A 22,601-nucleotide genomic window follows, 5' to 3' on the forward strand; every position below is an offset into this window, starting at 1 on the left:
TGTGGATGAGATTTTCAAAATTTCATCCACTTTGCTACTACAGCTACTGTAAATTCTGCAGCAAATCCGCCCCAGTGGTAATAGCGCCCCATATATATTGGCGGCCCCAGCGGTAATAGCGCCCCCCATATATTGGCGGCCCCAGCGGTAATAGCGCCCCCCATATATTGGCGGCCCCAGCGGTAATAGCGCCCCCCATATATTGGCGGCCCCAGCGGTAATAGCGCCCCCCATATATTGGCGGCCCCAGCGGTAATAGCGCCCCCCATATATTGGCGGCCCCAGCGGTAATAGCGCCCCCCATATATTGGCGGCCCCAGCGGTAATAGCGCCAGCTATATATTGGCGGCCCCAGCGGTAATAGCGATAGGAACTCCCACTGTCGTTATGCTCTTTAGATACAGGAAGAGGAAGCAGTTAAATTACTTACAACACACAGCCCTCCCTGCATCTGCAGCACTAACTCCTTCCTCTACCTGCAGCTGGACGTTTAGCAGTGCGGATCGGAACGGCCGTGGGCCCTTTTGGAGTCTCGGGCCTGGGACGGTCGCCCTAATCACCCCTACTATAATCCACGATTGGTCCCCCCTCTACTCACCACTGTAGCGGTCTCCGGACAGTCTGTACTGAGCTAACAAATGTCCAGAACCTGCAGTTGGCATAGCAATGTGGATCTTATGTCTGGAGCCTGCTCATGTAATGCGCGTTGCTATGCCGACCACAGGTCCTGGATGTTCCTTTCCTCAGTACAGCAGTGAGTAGAACGGGAACCTAGACCCTACACATCTGAGCCCCTAATACTCACGCAGCCCCAAGGGCTCCGCAGAGCACAGTTTGGGAAGCCCTGCTCTACCTCTATTAATTGTTTGCAGGAAGTTGAAACCATTGTACCATAACTCTTTGGAAAACTAGTAATGGATTGTGAAGCTCCACAGTTACAACCTATAATAATACATTCTCTTTAAAATTCATTTTTAACAGATAACACAAGTCAGAGGGAGCTTCATATAAAACTTGCTATATCTATGAGACTCAACATTACACACAGAGTGAACCAGAAACGTAAGATGGATTCGCCCTCACTTGGTGTAAACAAATAACACTTTTTGTATCATACAGACTTAGAACTCTTTCATACGGGCTACAAAACGCATGTATGTGAAGCCCATGGTTTCCAATGGGTTCTCTCAGGCTACAAAACATCTCATGTGAATGAACCCATTGGGAACCATGAGCTTCATATACATGTGTTTTGTAGCCTGTGAGAAAGAGGCCTAATGGCTCATTCCTACAAACGTGATTTCACTGCATATTAGGCACACGATGCCGCCTGTGTAGTATGCGGCGAATGGAGTCAATGAAAGTACATTGATCCATTCACACTGGCAGATATACGTGTGAAAGAGATTGCAGTATTTTCTATTTCACGGCGTATTACGCTCGTACTGTCCATACGCAGTACACTGCGCTATGAGACAGTCTCACTGTGCACGGCAGCATGTGTGAGAGTGCGCCATCGCTGACATACACTGCGACAGCCAGCTCACAGCAAGCTCCCACAGCAGTAAAGCACGGTGATCCATGCAGCTTTTTACGCATACGCCCGTGGGAACGAGTGCTTAGGCCGCTTTCACACAGCTGAGAAAATCGTGTGAGATTTGTACATAGTGAGACGCACAAATCTTGTATTAATACGAACCTCGTTCTTTTGTATGGGTTCATACGAAATTGCAGCATGTCCTATCTTTGGGCATTCCCTCAGAACACATCGCCCATTGTTTGCAATGGAGCCGGCAAAGCATTGTACAGTTTTTGTGTGAAAAAAAAAGTTAAAAATCTGCTATGTGGATATACCCTTAAAAAGGGACAAACAAAGATGGCCGCACCGCTTCTCTGACCTGATGCACTCATCAGACTAAGATAATATACACTGCTTTGATTGGCCAGTGCTAACCACATGGGCCTGTCTGAGCAATTTATAGTGTATTATGTCCCATTTAGATTGGACGACAGTTGTCCAAATGCCCACATGAGCGCCAACCTCACCCCTAAGACTGTTAGCACTTGGACGGAGTTCACCATTTGATCACGGGCTTCTCGCTCAGCGCTTCACCTTCTTCGTGAAGCACAGAGCAGGAAAGATTAACACAGAGCGAATCCTGTGATCTAGCTATGTTTTTTATGCTAACTGATAATGAGAAGTGAATGAACAACAAAGGATTTTTTTGCTTCTACACAGGACAATTATTGCTCAATTTGTTTGCTTGTACCAATTTTGAGCGGCAATCGACCCGTGTAAATGACCCTTAAGACTACAGATTCATACTAATGCGCAGCGTGCATCAGGTAGTCTGAGAAGCGGCGCTCGTTCAGTCCATCATTGGTCTATCAGGAAGTCTGAAAATGCCTGGGAACTGAAGCAAACGACTGAGTGATTAGTTTTACATGCAAAGACGATTGGCAAACGATGATTTTATGCCTGCAGGAAATGGACGAACAATAAGCAAACAAATTATCATTCAATTGTTGGCAGTGTTTACAGCGAACCATTATTGTTCATTTTAGCATGATTCACTAATTACCTAAAGGATAATCGTCCCTTGTAAAAAAGTCCCTATTCATTCAGTGCAATGTGGCGTCAGATAATGTGATAAAATCATTTATTTTGAAGAAAATGTACTAATTATTTTCATTTTGGTTCCCTTTATTAAACATTGAGATTTTTTTAAAGCAAAACTTGAAACAAAAAAGAAAGAGAAAAAACAAACACAGACCACAATGCAATAATACACAAAATAACGCATTAAAAAAGTACACTTTTCCTACAAGTGAAATATATACATAGCCGTTACAAGAGGGGGCTGTAATTAAATCAACAGTAATACCGCAACAGCTGGAAGGGTCAAATATGTCAACACACACCGCTCCCATCCTATTGTATATGCTCCATGGCCTGAGATGCATCACAAAAGAGCTTTATGCAATCACCCAGGCTGGCACATGCATGTAACAAAAGAGTGCATAGCAATAAGGCACACTCCGGCCCTTACCACCCCCACTCCCGAGATGGTCGAGGAATTGTCCTCTCCACTTACCATGCCTTCAAATCCAACTCTATAAAGGTTCTTCGCGCCGTTGTCCCAAAGGACATAGGCAGCGCTGTGTGGGCTTGATGCACTCCAGTCCTGGATCTCTGTTACCTAAAATGAGATTAAAGAATACGGAAATGTAAATGGGTTAGCTGAAGGGTAACAGAATAGCCGCACAGATAGATTACATAAATACGGCACTTGATATTTTCGCTCAGCTCAAGTATTTTCACATAAGAGAGGGTTTTGTAGAAATCTCTCAGAGGATAAAAAGAAAGGAAACGCCATCTATTATTCTACAGGAAGATAAGAATCTATCCAGATGGACACTCCACATATTTTATAGCAACAGCTTGTAATGCTGCCAAACCCACCGCCGTCATGTTCTCAGATGCAGCGAGCCCTGGTAAGGCTCTACGCACATCGTCGGAGGCTCCGGTCGCACAGACGTCCTGCATGCCAGACTTTTTCACTCTGTAAAAATGGCGGACAAATGCAGGAAATGAACAGACCCCATCATAGTCAGTGGTGGCGGCTAACCACTGACCCACAATCACTGAAGCACCACCACTGAAACATGGATTGCTTTCCAGTTCCAGCTGCCTCCCATTGACTACAATGCAAGAAACAAAGGATTTGTCTGCATTCAGTTTCCAAAACTGGAAACAAAAGGGCAGCAGATTTCACTGCCATAGACAGATGGAAGCTGAAGACCCCCGTTTCATTACATTGCTATGGGTTTCAAAATGGAAACCTTTTATTTCAGTTTTCCTGTTTCCCCGACGGAACAGCCAGACGCAGATGAAACCGCTGGTGTGATCGGGCCCCGCTGCGTTCCCTTCAGTAAAAAAAACTGAAGCAAACAGGAAAGCATTTTTTTGGAAATCTATTGAAATCAATGAGTTAAGAAAATGGATTCGTTTATTTCAGCTTCTCTCCTCCAAAAACTGAGCAGAGATGGAAACCCTGAACTCACCCCAATGCAGGCGTGAACTCACCCTTCCACTTCAGTTTTCTGATATTCGTTTTTTAATAAAACTGTATCAGTCAAAAAAACGCTAGTGTGCACGTAGCCTTAGGCTGGGTTCACACAGGGCGTATTCCCGGCGGAAATCTCACGGCTTGGCCGCAGCGAAAAACTGAGGGTTTTGGAGCGGCTTGGCCACACACTTTTCTGTTGCAGCCAGCACTCCCATAGAGGAGAGTGTGGCCGCAATGGGGAAAAAAAAAAAAAGAATGGACACGCTGCGGCTGGTGAATCTGCGCCACAGCGCCAGCTTTGCCGTGACGGATTCGCCGTCCCATGTGGACGAGATTTCTGAGAAATCTCGTCCACATGGCCGGCTTATCCCACGATTAGTGGCTGCAGGCAGATGTGCCGTGGCGAAATTCCAGATGGAATTTCCACGGCAAGTCCGCCCTGTGTGAACCCAGACTTACTGTGATGTTTTGACCAACACCAATATAAGCTTTTCCTTTTTATACATTATATTCAACCCAATATCAGAAAGTCACGAAGGAAGAAGTCCAAAAAGTATTTGATTTCACGTGAATGGAAATTAAGAGGCATTTACTAACCAATAACACTTGGAGTCCCACCAAGTATACATTAATGGCAGAACAAAAAAGGTTATTGGCAGAAATAGGAAAAAATTACATCTACTGTCATGGCCCCCATAATCCCATTACGATGTCTCAGCTTCCTATACTCAAATATGTAGACCTATTTTTCTGTCCGCACTCCACAATGTGAACAAGGTAAGGTAAAGTCCCCTGACTGACTCCTAGGGTGACGTCTTGGCAGACTGCGGGGTGGTTTTCCATTGCTTTACCCAGTCATCTTTTACCTCTCAGCGAGCTGGGTACTGATTTTACCGGCCTTGGAATGATGGAAGGTAACCTTGGTCTGGCTACCTGAACAAGCGGGGATTGAACCCTGCTTGGTACTTAAAATGCTACCACTAACTAATAAAACTGTTGCCGCAAAAAATAAGCCCTCATACAGCCATGTCAGCATAAAACTTAAATTATAATTTTTTGAAAGAGGAGGAAGGCAACAAAAATAGCCTGTTCCTTAAAGGGTTAAAATACTTTAAAGGGCCTTGCGGGGGGGCTCATGCGCTAGGGCATCTGCAAAAGGTCATGTGCTCAATACAGCCCATGGTTATAATATCTGCACTGTACATATCCTATATCTTCGAGTCGACGAATATCTCCTCTCGGTACACATGGCATCTGTGAGATAAAATACGGAGCCATTTGTGGATTACCCTCCTCCCCCTGCCGAAACTTTATCCCTCACTACACCCCAATGCAAGAAGCTAGCTGAAATATATTTCCCATAATCTTGCTGCATCTAGAGAGCTCGCCTCACGCCGCCAAGTTTACCAAAGTCTAATTTTTTTTTTTAAAGTCTCTTTATTATCTCTTGAACTCTTTTCTACTGTAACCTCCCTTCTAAAGAGGCTTCAAACTGCTTCCACCATGAGACAAGAGTTTCTTTGCACGGTTTCCACTATCATACCATACGCTGCTGCAGAGCTCCCCAACTACAGTTGGACTATCGCAGCGTATGGTATAGTTCACATGTAGCTGATTTTAGCAACACAATCCACAGCATTTTTTCCACTGTGGATCTTGACGCGGATCCACAGTAGATTTCACACTTTCAGTTGAAGGGGGTGAAGTCTACGGTGGCTCCACACCAATTCCGCTACATATGAATATACCCTAAAGCATATTTTCTGTGCTCAGATGCACAGCGATCAATCATACTGAGATTGTGGTAAATTTGATCCACTATTCTGTCATACAGCAGAATCGGAGGGTGCATGAGAAGAGTGTATTGCCAATCAACTGCGCTTCTGTATGCGAGTTTCCAGTCTGAGAGGATCGGCTAATTAAAGCGCCCTTCCACTCGGGAACTTAATGACGGTAGACCTTCCATTATGTTGGACCCCCAGAGACATTTAAATTAAAGGGGTTGTCCCGCGCCGAAACGGGTTTTTTTTTTTTCAACCCCCCCCCCCCGTTCGGCGCGAGACAACCCCGATGCAGGGACGTACAGAAAGCTCACCGGAGCGCTTACCTTAATCCCCGCGCTCCGGTGACTTCTATACTTACCTGTGAAGATGGCCGCCGGGATCCTCTGCCTCCGTGGACCGCAGCTCTTCTGTGCGGTCCACTGCCGATTCCAGCCTCCTGATTGGCTGGAATCGGCACGTGACGGGGCGGAGCTACACGGAGCCCCATAGAGAACAGGAGAAGACCTGGACTGCGCAAGCGCGGCTAATTTGGCCATCGGAGGGCGAAAATTAGTCGGCACCATGGAGACGAGGACGCTAGCAACGGAGCAGGCAAGTATAAAACTTTTTATAACTTCTGTATGGCTCATAATTAATGCACAATGTATATTACAAAGTGCATTAATATGGCCATACAGAAGTGTATAGACCCACTTGCTGCCGCGGGACAACCCCTTTAATACAAAATATTTCTTTCGGTTTTCTGTTGTCTAAACCTGGGGTGTGTCTTCTAGTCCGAAAAACACAGTAAATAGGATTTATAAAATCCCATTCTCTGCCACACGTTTCACTAAATTTACCAAAAGCAGCAAAGCTCCCAAAAAGGACAGTACATATCAGGGTGATGCTGTGAGCAGCCATTTCAATGCTGTCAACTGGTAGTGCCCAGAATGAGGTCGCTTACCTTGCCTCTCCTGCCATTGCCACCATCTTGGTCCTCCCACTGCCAATCAACTCCACGCACTACTCTAGCGCCAGCAAAGATTCCTCTTGCTGTTATCTTCTTTGACTTCCGACGGGATTCCAGAAGGACACTAAGATTTAATGATTGTGTACTGAATGACAGTGATAACGTGTATATTGGTTACAATCCCATATTTCTATGCAATTAGAAAAAATAGAATACGGAGCATCCGTTAAAACATTCAAAATCACCGAGTGATCATAGAAACATTTAAGTCAGACCATCAATTTGTGAAGCTATGGCCACTCCTGTCCTCCAGCCTTCCATCAGGGCTTCAGTCAGTTTGACAGAAAGCATCATGGAGCAAGTGAGAAATCAATAGGCATTGTGAGAAACAATTCACATCATCTCTTGGATGGCATCGAAGAAGGGGAGACAGAAGCAGCACTCCAACTCCAAGATCCTCTAGCATTTTCCTATCCAATGAAATGTCAAGTACCAGGGGACATACTATAATTAAAGGTTAATGCACCATGTGACGTTTTAGTCTTCAACACATGGTGCGCCTGCAGTTCCAAACTAGGCCACTGCAGTAGGGTTGGCACAATCTGCTTCCAGCGCTGTCCATACTGATAGTTGTGCCAGGAATCAGCTGAACGGCGAGGGTTCACCACTCAGATCCCTACTGATCATCTGTTCATGACCTATCCTGAGGTCATCTATAGAAAAAAAAAGTTGGTGATAATAAACCCTTTAAGTCATAGAAAACAAAAACTTTAAAAAGGCACCAATGACCCTCTAATACATCAATGCATGTACTCTCGACGAACAACAAGTACCAAAGTTATAAAGTGCTCTTACCGCTCACTGCCTGGAGTTGTGATTCTGTAGAAGCGATGCCGTAAGTGATGCTTGTCCCCGTGATAGCACACGGTGCACAGGTCATAGTTGGTGCACTCCGCACACTTCCAGCGGATACCGATGATGGGCTGTTGTCGGCACGTATCGCACATCGTCCCATCGTGTTTGACACCTTAAAAAAAAACATTAGCATGCTCTTGTGAATAAGATCAAAGGCAGCAAACCTCCAGATATTTAGGAGAAGCGTCCAGATATTTTATACAACTTGGGGGGGGGGGGGGGGGGAGAAGCGATGTCAAACCAGTTCATCAGATAGAACATTCATCAGTCTGCATGCCGGGTGGATTCATCACTAACTTATCCCTCCAGTTATACGGGGCACACATACAAGTATTAGATACTCATGGCCCGCACCGTGTATCCACCTTGTGAAAGCCGTGCTTCAGGGTTAAACCAGCGGGATCAGCGCTTGGCTGGGTCTATAGTTGGAGAAGGAGAGCCGCTCACATATACAGTGCACAACTGTAAGGCCTGCAGTAGATCCCAGCTGTGAGCCCGGCCGGCAAACCTACGTACCTTATTTTGCTGTATTGCGGATGACTGCAGCCGCTCGCTGTCGGTTGTGCGCAGTTTGTTTTTTTTAATGTTTGTATTTCCCGTGCCATCACTTAGCGGTGACACAGGTACCCGCAGACCATACGCAATGGTAATTGTGTATAGGCTTGTGGGTCAGACGGCCTCCATTGGCATCTGTGGCAAAATAGAGCATGCTGCGATTCTTCCTCCACTCAAATACACAATTTGCATCCGTAAGAGAGCGAAAAAGTAAATTTACATGATTTTCAATGCCCGCGTTTTGCCAAGGATCCTCCATGTGGACAACGATACCGCAACTGGAATCCGCCCGTGTGAGCTTGGCCTAAGGCTGCCTCTCCTTGGGTGTTTTTACATTGCATTCCCCACGGCGATAATCTGGCCACGGGGAACGCAGTGAACGTTTTTCATAGCGTTGCTATAGAGAGCGCTTTTCCCCTGTCCATGAGTGGAGAATCACAGCGATTCTCCGCTCGCGGGCAGCAAGTTGCAGCATGCTGCGAATTGCCACGATTCTCAATGGGATTGTCCGCCAGCTGGCTCCTGCACCCCGGTGGCGGCTCCCGCAGCAGGATATCGCAACGCCCGTGGACAGGCATCCTAAAGGTCCTCTTAGGCTACCTTCAAACAGCCAACCTCAATTTTGTGCTCGGCAACGTGCGTTTTACCCGCGAATGCGAGGCAATTTTTAGGCAATAACGCCGTGCATCACTTCTGTGAAATTCCGATCTTCGCACGCAAGTTTTACGCAACATTTTTTCTCCTGGCAGCATCGCTCATGTGTAAAACTCCATTCAAAAGAATAGAGTTCAGATTCACGCAAGTTTTATGCATCTCGCAACGCTCAAGATTCTCGCCTATGTGAAACCAGCCTTAGGTCTCATGCCCACGACCGTCGCGGGATACGCCCGCGGATTTACCGCATTGGTAAACAAAACAAGCCCGCTGGTGATCGAGGAAAAACGCATGTTTTTCCACAGTCTCCATTAATACTATATTAATGGAGGCCTCCTGCAGCGACAATCCATGACCATCGCTATACCAAGTGCACTGGCGGTTGTTTAGTTGCACTCACAGGTTTCAATAGTCGATCGATGACAAACGAGCAAATTATTATTTGATTGCTGGCCATATTTACGTTCGGTAAGGGTTGCGGCCACGAAAAAAAAGTGTCCAGGCGATTATGGCCTTGTGTACCAGGCCCTTAACAATAGGGAATGACCTTACACAGTATGTTATTACTGTACCTCGGAGCAGAACTCTTCAGTAAAGCCAGTCATGCATTACATTTCCAGTAGTCATTGCAATTAGTATTGCTGTTGACATTCGGACACTATGTATCCTGCATCCATGTATCCACCCTCAATAAGACGTCGTAACTCTACAACTGTCCTCATTTTCATAGACTAAGTATGTTAATGACATAATTAACCTCCGGCCCAGCAGGCATCTCCGTGCCACAAGCGGGACAATAGAGGCCATGCTTGCCGGCGTCCCGGCTGCTCACAGATGATTGGTCATTACAATTCAAATAGCAGCCATTGTTCCATGTAACGCAGAGACAGATGTTCATTACCCCCGCATGGAGGGAAGAAGCCCCCCGACTGCAGCCCCCACACATCCATCCTCTAATCCCCAGGATCTGTACAAGAACCATCCGCCGGTACTAACCACATCCTGAATGTTGGCTATTGTAAACCGATCTACATGCAACAAGCAGATACAATCATAACGTCCATAGAGGATGTGTTACAACGACATACATCAAACAATCATATGTTCTAACTAAGGGTTATTCTCACACCCGGATTTTTGGTCCACGTATTCCACTGACAGCCCGAGGGCCAATTTGTTGTGGGGAAGATAAAGTCGCAGCATGTCCCATCATCCGTATCCGCAGGGATGAAGAGCACATGGGCATGTGTGCCATCTGATGCGAGTTGTGCCCAAAAACACTGGTTACAACCTGCGTCTATACGGGTTAGTGAATACAGCTATAGTGGTAGCGCAGCTGTAAGGTAAGCACAGAAGCAAAGAGCGGGACGCCAGCAGAAAGCTTTCCAGGAACATTCATCCTCCCACTACAGGTCTTCATGCACCCCAGCGTGCTAACGTATGTATTACAGTCGGCGTATACACTGTATATCTGGGTATTTATGGATACACATCTATAGCGGCTCATTCCTTTACTCCCAATGACATGAGAGCACAATGTACGTCACCACAACCTCTGCGCCTGTACGCCCACCGTCACTACATGCCCAACTGTTGGTAGCGGTCACCTGCGGGATCACCCAGCAATCACACCATACAGCAGAGCTGCACATGTATGTATCACTACTAAGGAGTTGGTGCCAACATCCATGGAGCTGTACAGGACGCCGGTGTCACACACCATCACCCGGCACACATCCCATTGACCGGTGTGTGCCGGCTGCACATTGCAGGCAAGACCGGAGACTCACATGACAGCACAGACACTCATCCGTGTGCGTCCCATTTTCACGGACACGGCACATTGCGTGTGCTATAACCCACCCTGAAAATGGACCAGTATAGGCCATGCAGCGACTTTTTGCCCACGAACTATGAGGAATCCACTATATAAACAGGTCATAATGGGGTTCGGGAGCTGTTTGTGGGGTACATGAAAAACATACAGCCCACATATACAGACGTGTAAATGAGCCCTAAAGACTCACACAGACAGGAGTATATATCAGTACGAGGGTATTCACAAACCCATAAAGCAATAACTATTACTTGCGTATTTAGGCCATACCGCAGGTTTTTTTGCGTATTCACGTGCACACGAAATAAGCAGAAGGGACAATTGCTTTGCTATGCAGTGAACAGGCAGGTTTCCTGCGTACCTGCTGCGGCCCATTCACTTCTATGGCCTATTTTGGAGCGTAGCCACGACTGAAAGTTACGTGAAAACTACACGGATGTGAATGAACCCATTGAAATCAATTAGTTCTATTCACTGCGTGTAAACACCCCCATGTGAATGAGCACTTATGTGCGAGTTCAGTCCGATAGCGAGATGCGCAAACGTGAAAAGAACCCCTTCAAGTCAATAAGTTAATTAATGCACACACGCCATTTCTCTGTCGCACTGATGGTTCAACAATCTTAGAAAATGGTATGCTCGGCTGCATCCGCACGGGCTACTAAACATGGCTCATGTGAAAGGACCCATCGGAAGCCACGGGCCTCACGGTGTAGCGGTGACTTTCTAGGCCGTGCGGATGCAGCCTGAATCTGACGCAAAACCCATCGCACGCGACAATCGCATAGAAAACTGCACGGAAAGCTGTCAAGTTTTTCACTGACCTATATTGCACTCACCCACGTAGATACAGCCTTGGGATACAGTCCCACGAGCGTATATGCCCCGCGTGTTACATAGTGTAATGTACACGTAAGAAAGGGACGAAGCATGCCCTATCTTGGTGGATATTACAGCCCAATCCAGGTTACGGGGATTTGACATGCGCAGTAGACACACATGTACAGAAGTATTTGCTGTGTACTGCGTATATTCATGTGTATGATAAATCCATGTATACTATGCAGGGCACATACAATTGTTCTGCTTTCACATGGGGGAAGGGCATAAGACATGACAATGGCTGCAAAAAAAAAAAAAAAGTCACGTTCTAGATCCATAACAGTAGTATGGGCAGAAATCCCAAACACGTGAATGCTACATACGTACACAGTGATTGTATGCGAGTATCACGCAGCGTACACAAGATTACAACTTACATTATACACAATGCTACACAACGTCTCTACTTAGGCTGGGTTCACACGGGGCGTATTCCCGTCGGAAATCCCGCGGTTTGAGCGCAGCCGAAACCGCAAGATTTCCGACGGGAGAACCGCCACAGAAAAACCTGCGGCGGCTTTGAAGCGGCCCGGCCGCTCGCTCTTCTGCTGCGGGCGGCGCACCCATGGAGAGCGCGGCCGCGGCGGAAGTAAACAATAAATAGACATGCTGCATCTTTTAAAACCGCAGCTGCGGTGGCCGCAGCCGTGGTTTCAGCCGGACTTACCGCAGCGGATTGGCCGTCCCGTGTGGACGAGATTTCCGAGAAATCTCGTCCACATGGCTGGCTAATCCCGAGATTAGCGGCCGTGGGCGGATTTGCCGCGGTAAATCCGCCCTGTGTGAACCCAGCCTAACAGGACTCACAACACACATAGCTACTATTTATATGGATAATATAAAAAACTTTTTTTTTCCTTTCCCCACGTGTGTGAAAACAGACTAATGATCATACCCTCCCAGAAGAGAAGATTCTATGCTTTATTGACATATAAGCGCTCAAAACAAACACACTTTAAAATTAAGGAATAGGTGGCTAAACTAAAACCTTACTGAGTCCATAAAAGAATTATAAATAGAATTAAATGCTATTTACATGTCACACATTACATTATATGACAATGCACACACGGAAGGTCACTATACAACACGCACACAACTGTTTACATGACACACACAAGATACACACATATGCTCTACAGAAACGACACATGATATAACCACTATTGTGCACAGACGGTCACTATTCATAGGATACACAAATTATGGCACAAACACACTATTTCCATGATACAATATACACACAAGACCACTGCTTATAGTACATGTACACACTATACACACACGATCATTAGTATATACACAGGGTCGCTACTTACGGTAGTTACATACATGCACTCTCCCTGCAGAGACATTGAAGGTGATGAGTACCGTATACACCCCAACACTCCATGGCCTCCTCTCCCCCCAGTTACAGTATACACCCCAACACTCCATGGCCTCCTCTCCCCCCGGTTACAGTATACACCCCGACACTGTGGCCTCCTCTCCCCCTGGTTACAGTATACACCCCAACACTCCGTGGCCTCCTCTCCCCCCGGTTACAGTATACACCCCGGCGCTCTGTGGCCTCCTCTCCCCCCGGTTACAGTATACACCCCGACGCTCTGTGGCCTCCTCTCCCCCTGGTTACAGTATACACCCCGACACTCTGTGGCCTCCTCTCCCCCTGGTTACAGTATACACCCCGGCACTCTATAACCTCCTCTCACCCTGGTTACAGTATACACCCCGGCACTCTGTGGCCTCCTCTCACCCCGGTTACAGTATACACCCCGGCACTCTGTGGCCACCTCTCACCCCGGTTACAGTATACACCCAGGCACTCTGTGGTCTCCTCTCCCCCGCCCACTCCTTACAGTACACACCCAGTCTCTGTGTAACCTCTCTCTCTCCGATTACAGTATACACCCCGACGCTCTGTGGCCTCCTCTCTCTCCGGTTACAGTATACACCCCGACGCTCTGTGGCCTCCTCTCTCTCCGGTTACAGTATACACCCCGGCGCTCTGTAACCTCCTCTCTCTCCGGTTACAGTATACACCCTGGAGCTCTAACCTCCTCTCTCTCCGGTTACAGTATACACCCCGGCGCTCTGTGGCCTCCTCTCTCTCCGGTTACAGTATACACCCCGACGCTCTGTGGCCTCCTCTCTCTCCGGTTACAGTATACACCCCGGCGCTCTGTGGCCTCCTCTCTCTCCGGTTACACTATACACCCCGGCGCTCTGTGGCCTCCTCTCTCTCCGGTTACAATATACACCCCGGCGCTCTGTGGCCTCCTCTCTCTCCGGTTACAGTATACACCCCGACGCTCTATAACCTCCTCTAACTCCGGTTACAGTATACACCCCGGCCCTCCTCTCTCTCCCCGGTTACAGTATACACCCCGGCCCTCCTCTCTCTCCCCGGTTACAGTATACACCCCGGCCCTCCTCTCTCTCCCCGGTTACAGTATACACCCCGACGCTCTGTGGCCTCCTCTCTCTCCGGTTACAGTATACACCCCGGCGCTCTATAACCTCCTCTAACTCCGGTTACAGTATACCCCCCGGCGCTCTGTGGCCTCCTCTCTCTCCGGTTACAGTATACCCCCCGGCGCTCTGTGGCCTCCTCTCTCTCCGGTTACAGCATACACCCCGGCGCTCTGTGGCCTCCTCTCTCTCCGGTTACAGCATACACCCCGACGCTCTGTGGCCTCCTCTCTCTCCGGTTACAGCATACACCCCGGCGCTCTGTGGCCTCCTCTCTCTCCGGTTACAGCATACACCGCGGCGCTCTGTGGCCTCCTCTCTCTCCGGTTACAGCATACACCCCGGCGCTCTGTGGCCTCCTCTCTCTCCGGTTACAGCATACACCCCGGCGCTCTGTGGCCTCCTCTCTCCGGTTACAGCATACACCCCGGCGCTCTGTGGCCTCCTCTCTCTCCGGTTACAGCATACACCCCGGCGCTCTGTGGCCTCCTCTCTCTCCGGTTACAGCATACACCCCGGCGCTCTGTGGCCTCCTCTCTCTCCGGTTACAGCATACACCCCGGCGCTCTGTGGCCTCCTCTCTCTCCGGTTACAGCATACACCCCGGCGCTCTGTGGCCTCCTCTCTCTCCGGTTACAGCATACACCCCGGCGCTCTGTGGCCTCCTCTCTCTCCGGTTACAGTATACACCCCGGCGCTCTGTGGCCTCCTCTCTGTCCGGTTACAATATACACCCCGACGCTCTGTGGCCTCCTCTCTGTCCGGTTACAATATACACCTCGACGCTCTGTGGCCTCCGGTATACGCCCCGGCCCTCCTCTCTCTCTCTCCCCCCGGTTACAGTATACACCCCGGCCCTCCTCTCTCTCTCCCCCCCCCGGTTACAGTATACACCCCGGCCCTCCCTCTCTCTCTCCCCCCCCGGTTACAGTATACACCCCGGCCCTCCTCTCTCTCTCCCCCCCCGGTTACAGTATACACCCCGGCCCTCCTCTCTCTCCCCCCCCCCGGTTACAGTATACACCCCGGCCCTCCTCTCTCTCTCCCCCCCCCCGGTTACAGTATACACCCCGGCCCTCCTCTCTCTCTCCCCCCCGGTTACAGTATACACCCCGGCCCTCCTCTCTCTCCCCCCCCCCGGTTACAGTATACACCCCGGCCCTCCTCTCTCTCTCCCCCCCCCCGGTTACAGTATACACCCCGGCCCTCCTCTCTCCCCCCCCCCCCCCCCGGTTACAGTATACACCCCGGCCCTCCTCTCTCTCCCACCCCCCGGTTACAGTATACACCCCGGCCCTCCTCTCTCTCCCCCCCCCCGGTTACAGTATACACCCCAGCCCTCCTCTCTCTCCCCCCCCCCCCCGGTTACAGTATACACCCCGGCCCTCCTCTCTCCCCCCCCCCCCCCGGTTACAGTATACACCCCGGCCCTCCTCTCCCCCCCCCCCCCCGGTTACAGTATACACCCCGGCCCTCCTCTCTCTCTCCCCCCCCCCCCCCGGTTACAGTATACACCCCGGCCCTCCTCTCTCTCTCCCCCCCCCGGTTACAGTATACACCCCGGCCCTCCTCTCTCTCTCCCCCCCCCGGTTACAGTATACACCCCGGCCCTCCTCTCTCTCCCCGGTTACAGTATACACCCCGGCCCACCTCTCTCTCCCCGGTTACAGTATACACCCCGGCCCTCCTCTCTCTCCCCGGTTACAGTATACACCCCGGCCCTCCTCTCTCTCCCCGGTTACAGTATACACCCCGGCCCTCCTCTCTCTCCCCGGTTACAGTATACACCCCGGCCCTCCTCTCTCTCCCCGGTTACAGTATACACCCCGGCCCTCCTCTCTCTCCCCGGTTACAGTATACACCCCGGCCCTCCTCTCTCTCCCCGGTTACAGTATACACCCCGGCCCTCCTCTCTCTCCCCGGTTACAGTATACACCCCGGCCCTCCTCTCTCTCCCCGGTTACAGTATACACCCCGGCCCTCCTCTCTCTCCCCGGTTACAGTATACACCCCGGCCCTCCTCTCTCTCCCCGGTTACAGTATACACCCCGGCCCTCCTCTCTCTCCCCGGTTACAGTATACACCCCGGCCCTCCTCTCTCTCCCCGGTTACAGTATACACCCCGGCCCTCCTCTCTCTCCCCGGTTACAGTATACACCCCGGCCCTCCTCTCTCTCCCCGGTTACAGTATACACCCCGGCCCTCCTCTCTCCCCCCGGGTTACAGTATACACCCCGGCCCTCCTCTCTCCCCCCGGGTTACAGTATACACCCCGGCCCTCCTCTCTCCCCCCCCGGGTTACAGTATACACCCCGGCCCTCCTCTCTCCCCCCCGGGTTACAGTATACACCCCGGCCCTCCTCTCTCCCCCCCGGGTTACAGTATACACCCCGGCCCTCCTCCCTCCCCCGGTTACAGTATACACCCCGGCCCTCCTCTCTCCCCCCCCGGGTTACAGTATACACCCCGGGCCTCCTCTCTCCCCCCCGGGTTACAGTATACACCCCGGGCCTCCTCTCTCCCCCCCGGGTTACAGTATACACCCCGGGCCTCCTCTCTCCCCCCCCGGGTTACAGTATACACCCCGGGCCTCCTCTCTCCCCCCCCCCCGGGTTACAGTATACACCCCGGGCCTCCTCTCTCCCCCCCCCCCCCCCCCGGGTTACAGTATACACCCCGGGCCCTCCTCTCTCCCCCCGGGTTACAGTATACACCCCGGGCCTCCTCTCTCCCCCCCCCCCCGGGTTACAGTATACACCCCGGGCCTCCTCTCTCCCCCCCCCCCCCCCCGGGTTACAGTATACACCCCGGGCCCTCCTCTCTCCCCCCGGGTTACAGTATACACCCCGGCCCTCCTCTCTCCCCCGGTTACAGTATACACCCCGGCTCCCCTCTCACCGGTGGGCGCACTGTCCAGGATCCGCAGGTCGTAGGCCCCGGAGCAGCGGTAGTTGGCGGCCGTCCCGTTGTCCCACACCACCACCACCTCCTCTGGGCTCTCGAAGCTGCGCACGGTGCCCACATGCCCCTCTCCGCCGTCCTGCTTCCCCCACTTCCAGTCCGGACCTCTGGACACCCGGGCGCCGACACCCTCCACCATCACCCGGTTATTGCGGGAGCCGCTCATCCTCCCAGCGGGATTCAGACTCCCCGGTCCGGGCTGCCGCGCTGTCCCTCTGCTCTCTGTCCGGTCCCGGTGCCGCAAGGGGAGCGCGCAGTCCCGACAGTCGCCCTCAGACAGTATAGTAACAAGGCCAAAGCTGCAGCCGCTACTAACACCCGAGTGCTACAGAGCATGCGCGGGCGGCGGGAGCGCGCAGCTGAGGAGAGCCCAGTGTGAGGGCTGTAGGGCTATGGCAGCTGATGTCTGCGCTGCTCAACGCCACCTGTAGGCGGCAGTGCTGGCTGTGGCTATGTGAAGCGCTTGTCTCCATATTTACAGCAGTTTGGAACGATGAAAGAGGCATAAAGTGTTCCCATCCTGGACAGTGATGGCGCTACACTGGGATACGATCAGTGGGGGTCTGACCTCTGGGGCGCGGTCACATGGGCGTAAATACCCTCTGTATTACACGCATCATACACAGCCATTCAAAGCCATTAGTTTCAATGGGTTTATTCACATACCTATTGTTCATCGCTAGGGACTCCCTTTATTTCAGCAGAGACACAGAGGTTCCCCTGTAGGGGAATCCCTGTCTCCCAGCTGCCAGAATATAGCTCTGCTGTTAGGAAATTCCTCCTCTGCAGTGGGGGAATCCGTCCAGCCTGGAGTTCCCTTCATGGCTCTCTCTCCCTGCTGTGGGGGAATCCCTTTAGCTCCCTCTGCTGGCCGGTTCGCATAGTCTCCCATAGGAGTCTATGGAGGCTTCTGCGATTTTCTGCCAAAAGATAGGTCAAGAGGTATTTGACAAAGCACGGAATTGCAGTCGCCAAATTTTGCCATTGATGTCCTATCTTTTTTTTGACGTGGCTACAAATCGTTCATCTGAAGGTTTCCATAGGAAATCTATTAGCTGCAGACAATCGTCGGTGTGAAGGAGGCCTCGGGGCTCGTGTCCACGACTGTGTATTCAATGAAAGTCAATGGCCTATCACTGATCCAGGCACCTGTGCGTGTAGACACTGCGTATCCATCTGCAAGAGAAATAGATCGCAGCATGCTCTACTCTGTGTGAGCCCTGTACATTTGTATAGGCTGCATATGAAACGCTGTCCATATGCAATACATTGCGTGTGGGCACTGCCCTGGTCCAGGTGCGTGTGATACGCAGGCATGCGCAGTGCCCTCGCAGCTATATGTGGTCTCTGCCGGCAGAGCTGCTGTTTACAAATCGGTAGAACATTACGTTCAACACATACGCCGACGGGCAGGAGCCCTTAGACTGAACGATTATTTTGAAATCATTCTTTTCAATGCAATATTAAAGGGGTTTTCAATCTTTTACTAATGAGGACCTGTCCCCAAAATAGGGCACTAACAGTCCAACGGCAGGGTTCCCGAGCGGGCAGCTGTTCACCTGGCCCACTGTCAGTGCATCTGGGCCAGTCATTGTCTTTGGCTCCCATTGATTTCACCTGTAGCATGCCTTGATAGGCTGCACAGTATAATAATATTGTATGATAATACTATAGTATAGTATTGCAATATACGTTATGATGAGTGATCGAATGATCGCTTGTTGAAGTCCCCTATGGGGAGTAAAAAAATGTAAAAATAGGTTAAAAAAAGTTTTGATTACATATTAGCAAAAATAAAAAGTAGTAAATGTTAAAAATAACAACAACTTTTTCTCAATCATCTCATAAAAATAAAAAAGCAACAATGTGGTATCACTTCATCTGCAAAAGTCCACATTAATAAAGTATCGCATTATTAATCTTCCACAGTAAATATCATCAGAAAAAAATATACAAAATGCCAGAATTGGGCTTTTTTGTTCACCTCATATATAAGAAAAAACTTAATAAAAAGTGATCCAAAAGTCATATGTACCCTAAAATGGTATTAATAAAAACTACAGGTCACCTCACAAAAAACGAGCACTCACACAACCCGATTGACGCAAAAATAATAATGTTTTGGGGGTTAAAGATGGCATCAGAAAGTACATTTTTGCTCTTTGAGAAGGTATTTTATTATTTAAGTTGTACTGCTTTAAAAAAAAAAATATATATATATATATAAATTTGGTATCACCGTAACGGTACTGTTGTGTCTTGTCTCCACCAAAATAATGGGTAGAGAGACATGCTTTGGCAGTTCTGAGTTGAAGGACACGCCCCCAGCAGCTGATTGACTGCCACAGACGTGCCCTCTAGAGCTGGACCTCCTGCCTCATCCTCCCGGGCCCCACACACATATGCCCCTGAAAGCAGGGCCAGCTCTGAAGCTGGGGCCGCTACTGTTGCTAGAGTGGCAGCAGTTCCCTTCTGCAGCGGGCGCAGGGAGAATGGGGAGTGACAGCTGTCCCCCTCTGCAGCGGCCGCAGGGAGAACGGAGAGAGTGTCAGTGTTGCCAGCGGCTGTAGCACCAATGAGCCAGCACAGCGCAGACGGGGATGGGGGGGGGGGGTCTGTTTTAGCGTGGAGGAAAGACGCCATGGGAGACCTCCGCAAATGTGACAGGGAGGTGGTGAGCGGAGATGCCACTCCGCTGGCAGGACACTAACAGGGTCGGCAGGAGCCGGCAACTATAAAAGTCGGAGACCCGTGGCGGCAGGAGAGGAGACACAGGGTCGCCAGAAGCTGACATAGTATGCTACAGAGCCCAGCTGTGAAACAGCCACTAGGAAACGTTCAGCCCAGAGGGGCGTCTACAGCTGTCAGCCTGGCCCTTCCCTGCTGCTGTCCCAAGCCAACCCGTGTCTCCACCCATTATTCTGGTGGAGACGAGATACAACAGTACCCACCGTAACCATACTAACCGAAAGAATAAAGATAACATCATTTTTACTGCATCTTAAACATTGTAAAAGCAAACTCTCACCAAAATTGCACAGTTGCATTTTTTCCATTTCTCCCTTAGAATGTTTTTTAAGTTTTCCAGTACATTATATACATTGAAAAATACAACTTGTCTCACAAAAAACAAGCCTGTAGGTAGCCATGTAACTGGAAAAATAAGAGTTATGATTTTTTGAAAGTTGGGAGGAAAAATAGAAAATGACAAAACGAAAGAAGACTACAGTGTGAAAGGGTTGATAGCCGGCCATCACATCCCTTTTTCCCCATGATAGGACTGTCATAAGGCCTCATGGACATGGCAGGCTCGGATTCTGCATGGGGATTTTCACATGGAATCCGCCTGTGCCAACGACCCTGAATATCTGTCCGTGTCTTCTTCCTTCTGTACTATGGATATGTGTGGACCTGCCAGCCGTCGCACATGCAGAGTACAGATTTATGTTTTTTTAAATCTCCTGCTATTCCCACGGAATTGACTTCAATGGAAGCCGTCCCTGCGGAAACCGCAGTAAAATAGAGCATACTGCGATTTTTCATCTGCGAGTGGAAACAGCAATTGATTTCCACTCGTGTGCATGAAGAATCGTTTTTCCATAGCATGCTATGGGGGGTTATTGCTGCAGAATGTGGAGGCGGACGCCTGCTCAGGATTCCACAACAAAAATCCGACTGTGGGCATGAGGCCTAGGTGTGAGGAAATCCAACTACCCATAATGGTTAAATGTATATTTGGAGCGGAAGTCTCCGCGCCAACCTCCTGTGTAGTGGCCGGCGCTTGTAACTGCAGGTACGACTCCCATTGATTTCAGAGAATTTTTCATCAGGGCAGTTTTTGATGGCCCTTTTCCGGCATACTATTGTTCCCTTCTCCAGTTTATAACTTGCCGATCGATGAGGGTCTCAGCAATGATACCCCCGCCAATCTTGAGAACAGGGGTCCTGTGTTCCCTGTGCTCCTCACTGCGGGGTTACTGCACCCCTCACAGTAAGGAGCAGACTGGAGTGTTGGTCATGCAAGCGCACTAGTGCTCCATTCACTTTCAATGGAACTGCGGAGATACCCGAGCCGTTATTTCTGTAAGCCCCAGTGAAAGTAACGGAGCGCTGACTGTGCATGCTTGGCCAATGCTCTATTCACAAGGACATCACTATGGAGGAAGACGTGACCCCCACAGTGACGGGAGAGTGGGACACAGGAGTCCTATTCTCAAGATCGTCAGGGTCTCGGATGTGAGGCCCACATGATGAGCAAGTTATTCCCTATCCTGTGAATGGGGGATAACGTTAAATAGTGATAAAACCCCTTTAACCCCTTAGTGACCAAGCCTGTTTGCGCCTTAGTGACGGAGCCAAATTATGGAAATCTGACATCTGTCACTTAGCAGATCATAATTCCGTAAAGGCTTTACATATCCAAGTGATTCTAACACTGTATTTTCGCTACATATTGTACTTCATTTAGGTGGTAAAAATAGACCGATAGAACCTGTGTATATTTATTAAAAGTACCAATATTGGGAAAATTTTGAAAAGATTGGACATTTTCAACTGTAATATCTCAAATATGTGCAAACAGACTGTACAAATCGTTGCTGAGATATATATTTCCATCTGTTTACTTTATTCTGAATGCACATTTGAAAAAAAAATTTTTTTTAACCATTTATAGGACGTACAAATTTAACATTACTTTTCAGCATTTTGAGGAACACTTTGTTTTCCTGCACCAAGCCAAGATTGGAAAGGCTCATGAGTGTCAGAATAATAGATACCCCTACAAATAACCCTATTTTAAAAACTACACCCCTTAATGTATTTACTAAGGGGGTCATGGGTATTTTGCCCCCATAGTTTTTTTTCATGAATTAATGCAATTTAGAGGAGAAAAAATAAAATTTCATATTTTTACAAATATCTCATTTTAAAGACATATTTTTTTTCTATAGTGCACATGAGAATTGACACCCCAAAATGGATACCCCTGTTTGCCCTGTGTTCAGAAATATACCGATGGTAGGCCTAATCTTAGGTCTGGATGCACAACGGGGCCCAAAATGAAAGGAGTAGTCAGTGTCTTTGAGAACAGAAATTTAGCTTGAAGGCCTTTTAGGCCCCATCGCCCACTTGTAGAGCCCTTGAGTGGCCAAAACCATAGAAAACCCCCACAAATGACCCCATTTTGAAAACTAGACCCCTTAACGAATTTATCTAGGGGTGTACTGCCCATTATGACCCCACAGTTTTTGAATGAATTTAAGCAAAGCAGAAGGAAAAAATTATGAGTTTCGTTTTTTTAGCAATTCTGTCATTTTAAAAACAGCTTTTTTTGTACAGCGCACATATAAATGAAGACTTGAACCCCAAAATAAATACTACTGTTTGTCCCTTGTTCAGAGACATACCCATTGTGGCCCTAATCTTATGTCTGGATGCACAACGGGTCCCAAAATGAAAGGAGCAGCCAGTGGCTTTCAGAAGAGAAATTTTGCTTGAAGGCCTTTTATGCCCCATAGCAC

The 22,601-nt window shown here is 49.3% G+C and overlaps 1 protein-coding gene across 2 annotated transcripts in view; it reads right to left on the reverse strand.

Moving 5' to 3' along the window:
• MIB1 (MIB E3 ubiquitin protein ligase 1) overlaps positions 1-17,418 on the reverse strand; it is an 82,401-nt gene extending 64,983 nt beyond the window's left edge. For both annotated transcript variants that reach the window (XM_066579631.1, XM_066579632.1), the window contains exons 1-4: positions 17,017-17,418; positions 7,659-7,830; positions 6,798-6,927; positions 3,096-3,200 (exon numbers count right to left, since the gene is read on the reverse strand). In XM_066579631.1, the coding sequence (XP_066435728.1) occupies positions 3,096-3,200; positions 6,798-6,927; positions 7,659-7,830; positions 17,017-17,245 (636 nt within the window). In that variant the 5' untranslated portion in view covers positions 17,246-17,418. The remainder of the gene's footprint in view (positions 1-3,095; positions 3,201-6,797; positions 6,928-7,658; positions 7,831-17,016) is intronic.
• Positions 17,419-22,601: the final 5,183 nt, after the last annotated feature.

This window comes from Eleutherodactylus coqui, chromosome 9 (assembly GCF_035609145.1).
Source record: "Eleutherodactylus coqui strain aEleCoq1 chromosome 9, aEleCoq1.hap1, whole genome shotgun sequence".
Lineage (NCBI taxonomy): Eukaryota > Metazoa > Chordata > Amphibia > Anura > Eleutherodactylidae > Eleutherodactylus > Eleutherodactylus coqui.